The following is a 6,727-nucleotide window of genomic DNA, read 5'->3' as shown; positions in this document are numbered from 1 at the left end:
AAAAACTATTTTAGTCAAACGAGCAGAAAACGACAGAATTTGAAGGATTTTTGTTTCGGTCTTTTTTTAATATTTTGCTAAACACTTTTTTAAAATTGTTGCTAATTATTTTTAAAATATTCAGTTTAGTATATGCTGCTCTGTTTTTCACGTTTTAGGTTTGTCACTTTGTTTAGCATTAAATTTTCCTGTTAGTATATATTGCTAGGTTTTCACGTTTTTGGTTTAGCATATTTTTTTTTTTTTTTTTTTTTTTTTTTTGGCATGAGTATTATTTTTTATTTTTATCCTGTTTGTGATTCAGTGTGATTTTATTCAACCAATTTTGAACACGTGAGTTTTATTAACGTGTTGAAATGATATGAGCAGGTAAAGCATTAATGACTATCAAGGCTTCATTTAGCAATGTTGTGAATGTGCTACTGGATTGGGATGTAGATCAGAATGATGACTTGTGTTCATGGAGAGGGGTTTTATGCGACAATTTCAGCACAACTGTGGTTGCTTTGTATGTTACTGTAACATTGTTACTATAATCATACTAAATTTATATATTTTTGTTGATGTATTAATTTTGTTACATTTAGTTTTATTTCACCAATGAAGTAACAAATATCTGTTTAAACTTTGCTTGAATTTAGGAATCTGTCAAATTTCAACCTTGGTGGTGAAATTTCACCTGCAATTGGGGACTTGAGGAATCTGCAGTCGATGTGCGTAATTGTTTTTTTTTGTATTTCTGTAATTTTAGAAATGTTTAGCTTCTGGTTAAAATTGTTCTCATGGCTTTAAATGGAAACAGCGATTTGCAAGGAAATAAGCTGACAGGACAAATACCAGATGAAATTGGTAGATGTATTAACCTGGTTATGCTGTAAGCCATTTACTTTCTTACTACAGTAATAAATTATAATTAATCAAATTTTTATGTGTTAAAATTCTTTTTCATTTTAATCATTTTGTGTATGTGTATTTGCAGGGATTTATCTGACAATATGTTGTATGGTGACATACCTTTCGCGATCTCTAAGCTGAAGTTGCTTGAATCATTGTGAGTGCAGCCTGTCTATTATCTGAAAAATAATGAAATAACTAATTTATGGTTGAACTAAAATTGTTGTAATGTCAATGAAACCAGGATTTTGAAGAACAACCAGATTTCGGGACCCATCCCCTCAACCCTAACTCAAATTCCAAATCTTAAGACTCTGTAAGTTGGTTAAGCCCTTTTCCCTTTTTTTAAAAAGTTATCGTTTATTTAGGTAATATTGTAGCTACATGGCCTAACTACTTGTGAGCCTGAGCTAACAAACCCAGGGTCCCCACCCTCTCAACTTCACAAAAGATGCTCTTCTATGTTTTGCGTTTTACGTATGTTTTATGTTTACTATTTGCAATAATGATATACGCATAAGATTTTTTATTTTTTTTTGTTAATTTTATCTTGGTTAGTGATCTGGCTGAAAACCAGCTGACCGGTGAGATACCCAGATTGATATACTGGAACGAAGTACTGCAGTATCTGTAAGTTCTAAAAACCTAACAAGTTGTAATGTTCGTTTATGTCTCTTTATTTTTCATTTTTACAGTTCTCTCTAAAATGTTCTTTGAGTGTTTTCTATATAGTGGCCTACGAGGAAACTCATTAACGGGGACGCTGTCTGATGATATGTGCCAGTTGACCGGCCTTTGGTATTTGTAAGTCTTCTTTTTTAATAGAATCCTCTTTACATTTCCTTTATAGTATCTGGTAATAGATTCTTGTTATTTGTTTAGCGACGTACGGGGGAATAATTTGACTGGAACAATTCCAGATAGTATTGGTAACTGCACAAGTTTTGAGATATTGTAAGTATCATCATTTATCATTATCGTTTATATAAATGTAAGTATAAACACACAATCACACACATAAATAATGTTGCTTACTTGTCCAATGAACTAATTAATTTAATTTGCAGAGACATTTCTTATAATCAGATCACTGGTGAAATCCCATACAATATTGGTTTTCTTCAAGTTGCTACCTTGTATGTTTCTTGTTCTAGTTATCTTTATCTTTATGTTTCGTACTAGGGCAAGATTTTTAAATATGTTTACAAATTATTCTGTTGAATATATTGATTGATGACAATAAAATAATACTCTTATGATTATTATTCAGGTCTCTTCAAGGTAACAAGTTAACAGGAAAAATACCAGAAGTAATTGGTCTTATGCAAGCGCTGGCTGTTTTGTAAGAATCTAAATCTAAATTATTATTGAAGAGCAACTTATGTTTTGTGAATAACGACGAATAATTATTTATTTACTTCCCTTACAACAGGGATTTAAGCGAAAATGAATTAGTGGGACCAATTCCGCCAATCTTTGGTAACCTATCCTTCACAGGAAAACTGTAAGTACTGCCTTGTGCCTGAGTGATTAAAAAAAAAAAGAATTTAATCTTTTTAATTATGTGTACACATTTGTTTAATGTTACAGGTATCTTCATGGGAATCGACTCACAGGACCAATACCGCCAGAGCTTGGTAACATGACAAAGCTTAGCTACTTGTAAGATCAACTTTTGGCCTTTTAAATGTTAAATTTTTTTCTTTTTCTTTTTACACATCAAATATTAAATTACAGTGTTGATTTTTCAGGCAGTTGAATAATAACCAATTCAGTGGTGGAATTCCTACTGAATTAGGGAATCTTGATCAGCTTTTTGAATTGTGAGTTCTCATATCCAAATATGTAAATAAATATACAATTTCATACTTGTGTTTACAAAATTGTTTTAAATTGGCTGGCTTCTTAGGAACCTTGCACTCAATAATCTTGAAGGGCCTATTCCTGAACAGATCAGTTCTTGCACCGCCTTGAATCAGCTGTAATTCTTTTATTATTTGCTTCCATATGTATATAATATATAATATTATAATTCCTTGTTTACTTTGATGTTATTATGGATCAAATATTGTACTTATCTGGTCACAAACTTTGCAGCAACGTGCATGGAAATTTTCTCAATGGTTCCATTCCGTCAGGGTTTCGTAATCTCGAGAGCTTAACTTATCTGTATGCCCTACTTTGTTTACATTTTGTATTAACTTGCATCTGGAAATTTTTTATTATTATCAGTCTCAAAAATTGCCATTTCAACTGCTGCAGGAATCTATCAGCAAATAACTTTAAGGGATCAATACCATTTCAATTGGGGAGAATAATCAACCTAGATACATTGTAAGTTCACGTGTCAAGTACGTTGTACATATATATTTGTATACAGCAACGTAACAAGTATTATTACTATTATTCTTAGGGATCTTTCAAGCAATCATTTCTCTGGACCTGTCCCTGCATCTATTGGCGATCTAGAACATCTTCTAACACTGTAAGCAATGTGTTTCGTCTTAAATACTTTTTTTGTTGAAAAAGTGTGTCCAGTACCTTAGGATTTTCACCGACTTGGTTGACTTTTTGACTTTTTTTTCTTTATATGCTTGTAGAAATCTGAGCCATAATCACCTCAACGGTCCAATACCTGAGGAATTTGGGAATCTTAGAAGTGTCCAGATTATGTAAGTTTCTTGATACTACCTTTTTAGTTAGTTGAATGTATTTTTTCCAGAACGTTGCTCTGAGTATTATCGTTTTTCTTGTAGTGATATGTCATTCAACAAGCTTAATGATGCCATACCAGTAGAGATGGGCCAATTGCAAAACATCATCTCTCTGTGAGGCTGTTTTATTTATTTATTTATTTTTATTTTTTTATAATTAGTAGTTCTTACACAAATGAAATAGTTTCCTTTCATGACGATGTCTTTTATAAACTTATCTGCAGAATCTTGAACAACAACAGTCTTAACGGGGAGATACCAACCCAATTATCCAACTGTTTCAGTCTTTCTAATCTGTAAGCTTAATCCCATTAATTAAATTTAAATTACTCATTACTATTGCCTATTCTTTCCAGTAACTAGTTGTTTTACTGTGAATCAGAAATATTTCGTATAACAACATTTCTGGGGTAGTGCCTCCTAGCAAGACCTTTTCGCGGTTTCCATCTGATAGGTAATTGTATTTTTTTTGTTACTATTCTTTTTATTGTCTTAATTTTCGAACTGTTTGTGTTGATGTTTGTTATGTATGGTCTGCTCCCAGCTTTCTTGGAAACCCATTGTTATGTGGGAACTGGTTAGGTTCCATATGCGACCCATATTCACCTAAACAAAGAGGTATCTATTTTAGTCCCGGCTTCAATTTAACATTACAAATTACAATGAAACTGCGATGTACGCTAATAATTACTTACTCCTGCAGCTCTGTTTTCAAGAACAACTGTTATTTGCATCACATTAGGGTTTGTGGTACTTGTTGCCATGGTGGTATTAACAATCTTAAGATCAAACAAGCCCAGACAATATGTGAAAGAATCAAACAAAGGCTTACAAGGTATGTTTTGTTCATCTCAAAAGGTTGCAACTTTATTCTTTTGGTTGATATTTTCTAATGGCAAATTTTGTTTCAGGTCCTCCAAAACTTGTGGTTCTTCACATGGATATGGCAATTCATACCTATGATGATATTTTGAGAATTACTGACAATTTCAATGAAAGATACATTATTGGATATGGTTCTTCTAGCACGGTTTACAAATGTGCGTTAAAAAATTCCCGACCTATTGCAATTAAGCGGCTTTACACCGAGTACCAACACAACTTTCACGAGTTTGAAACTGAGCTGGCGACCGTTGGCAGCATCAGGCACAGGAACCTTGTGAGTTTGCATGGTTACTCACTTTCACCGACTGGAAACCTTCTCTTTTATGACTACATGCCAAATGGTTCTCTTTGGGATCTTCTTCATGGTGAGTAAATATCGCTTGCATTTATGATTAGTAACATTGCCGAGTTGGGTAATGAGTGGAAAACACGTGCACGGGCTGTTTTCCAATGTCATAAAGTGTTACACTTCTGATTTTCTTTATCTGATCGGTGCTGCCAATTATTAAGAGCAATTTGAATATAAGCATTAGATATGGTTGCAAACGGCACTTACGGTGGCGTCAGTCGTTGAGGCGATTTGGTGACCAGCCCGTCTCGTTTCGCCCATAAATGTCTAATTAGTTGGTCAACGCTAGAAGTCAGGTCAAAGTCGCGAAAATTCGGTCAATGCCGGTGAAAAGTTGACTTTTTGTCAGGTCATATTTAAATATTTACGTTTGAAATAATTATGCTTAATATATTTTTATTTAAAAGTCAATGTTGGTCAACATCTGTACCCCATCTTGACCGCCTTGACCTTTCAAGATCCTGAAGGATTCGTTTCCATCTCGTGAATTTTTCAACCTTGGAGTTAAAAAAGTTTGTTTCTTAAAAACAGCATCTGGCTCATTTGATAAGAAAAAAGGGTCAAAAGTGCCAACTCTACATTGATTAAGACCCATGCTCTGTTACGCAGAGTTGCAGCTTGCAAGTTTATGGATAGTTAGTTATGACTTACGAGTCATATAGCATATATAAATGACAAGTATACACGGCTGTTTCAGGGCCAGCGAAGAAGGTTAAACTTGATTGGGAAACACGACATAAGATAGCAGTGGGAGCTGCACAAGGACTGGCTTATCTTCACCATGACTGTAACCCTAGAATTATTCACAGGGATGTGAAATCATCAAACATATTACTGGACGAGAATTTCGAGGCTCATTTATCGGATTTTGGCATCGCCAAGTCCCTCCCAACTACCAAAACTTATGCGTCAACTTACGTTTTGGGGACAATTGGTTATATAGATCCCGAGTATGCCAGGACTTCTCGACTAACTGAAAAATCCGATGTTTATAGTTTCGGTATCGTCCTGTTGGAGCTATTGACCGGGAAAAAGGCTGTTGACAATGAGTCCAATTTGCATCAACTGGTAAGAACCAATACATATTCATAGTAATAATCATTATGAAGTGATTAATGCTGCTGCTTTAACTAAACACACCTTGGTCACACTACTTTTTAGGGCATCTATAATGTGATACAGTTGTTATGTTTACTAGCTCAATTTGAGTTGAAATGTTACAGATATTGTCAAAGGCGGATGATAATACAGTTATGGAATCAGTTGATCCAGAAGTTACTGTTACATGCATAGATTTATCACAAGTCAAAAAGACTTTTCAACTTGCGTTGTTATGCACCAAGCGTCTACCTTGTGAGAGACCAACAATGCACGAGGTTGCTGAAATTCTGCAGTCATTGTTGTCTACCGCACCTGGTACAAAGACTACTTCGGGGCCTGAGAAGAAGACAGAATATGCACAATATGTAACTGGAAATGAGCTTCATTCTCCTCAGCATCAGAAGCAGGATGATGATAATTCTTCTGATGCTCACTGGTTTTTAAGGTTCCCTGAACTTGTATCGAATAATACGTTTTAGAATACAGTCCAGAACTTGTTTTGGGAACAGAACTGATGTAATGTTATGCTTCATCTTTTTGGGTTACTTTTGTAAGAAGTTAGATTATTGTAAGTTTCAGCCTAGGAAGAAAGGGACTATGATGTAATTCTGTTTTAAATTATTGTACTTTTAGATGGTAGTAAAATGGGTAAACAAGTTGTAAGTTAACTCTTTTGCATTGTCTGTCTCATAATTTTATTGACCATTTGTGTGATATTTTTGGTTTCATTTGATGCTCGATTGATTCTTCTTGCGGGAACTCGCATGTTAACAACCCTAGGTTC

At 34.3% G+C, this 6,727-nt stretch overlaps 1 protein-coding gene across 1 annotated transcript; it reads left to right on the top strand.

The window, feature by feature from the left end:
* The first annotated feature begins 380 nt into the window (after positions 1-380).
* Positions 381-6,586, top strand: LOC139866376 (uncharacterized). The gene is made up of 26 exons (XM_071854603.1): positions 381-508; positions 642-713; positions 803-874; positions 980-1,051; positions 1,139-1,210; positions 1,453-1,524; positions 1,627-1,698; positions 1,777-1,848; positions 1,962-2,030; positions 2,165-2,236; positions 2,327-2,398; positions 2,485-2,556; positions 2,646-2,717; positions 2,804-2,875; positions 2,992-3,063; positions 3,157-3,228; positions 3,308-3,379; positions 3,495-3,566; positions 3,651-3,722; positions 3,833-3,904; positions 3,991-4,062; positions 4,153-4,226; positions 4,312-4,443; positions 4,520-4,858; positions 5,540-5,910; positions 6,066-6,586. Exons 1-26 carry the CDS (start codon positions 381-383, stop codon positions 6,420-6,422), a joined length of 2,838 nt encoding a protein of 945 aa, XP_071710704.1. The 3' UTR covers positions 6,423-6,586.
* The last annotated feature ends 141 nt before the right edge of the window (positions 6,587-6,727 follow it).

The sequence above is a fragment of the Rutidosis leptorrhynchoides genome, chromosome 9 (genome assembly GCF_046630445.1).
Source record: "Rutidosis leptorrhynchoides isolate AG116_Rl617_1_P2 chromosome 9, CSIRO_AGI_Rlap_v1, whole genome shotgun sequence".
NCBI lineage: Eukaryota > Viridiplantae > Streptophyta > Magnoliopsida > Asterales > Asteraceae > Rutidosis > Rutidosis leptorrhynchoides.
Note: the sequence above shows the minus strand (reverse complement) of the source record. Positions and strands in the feature narration are given on the sequence as shown.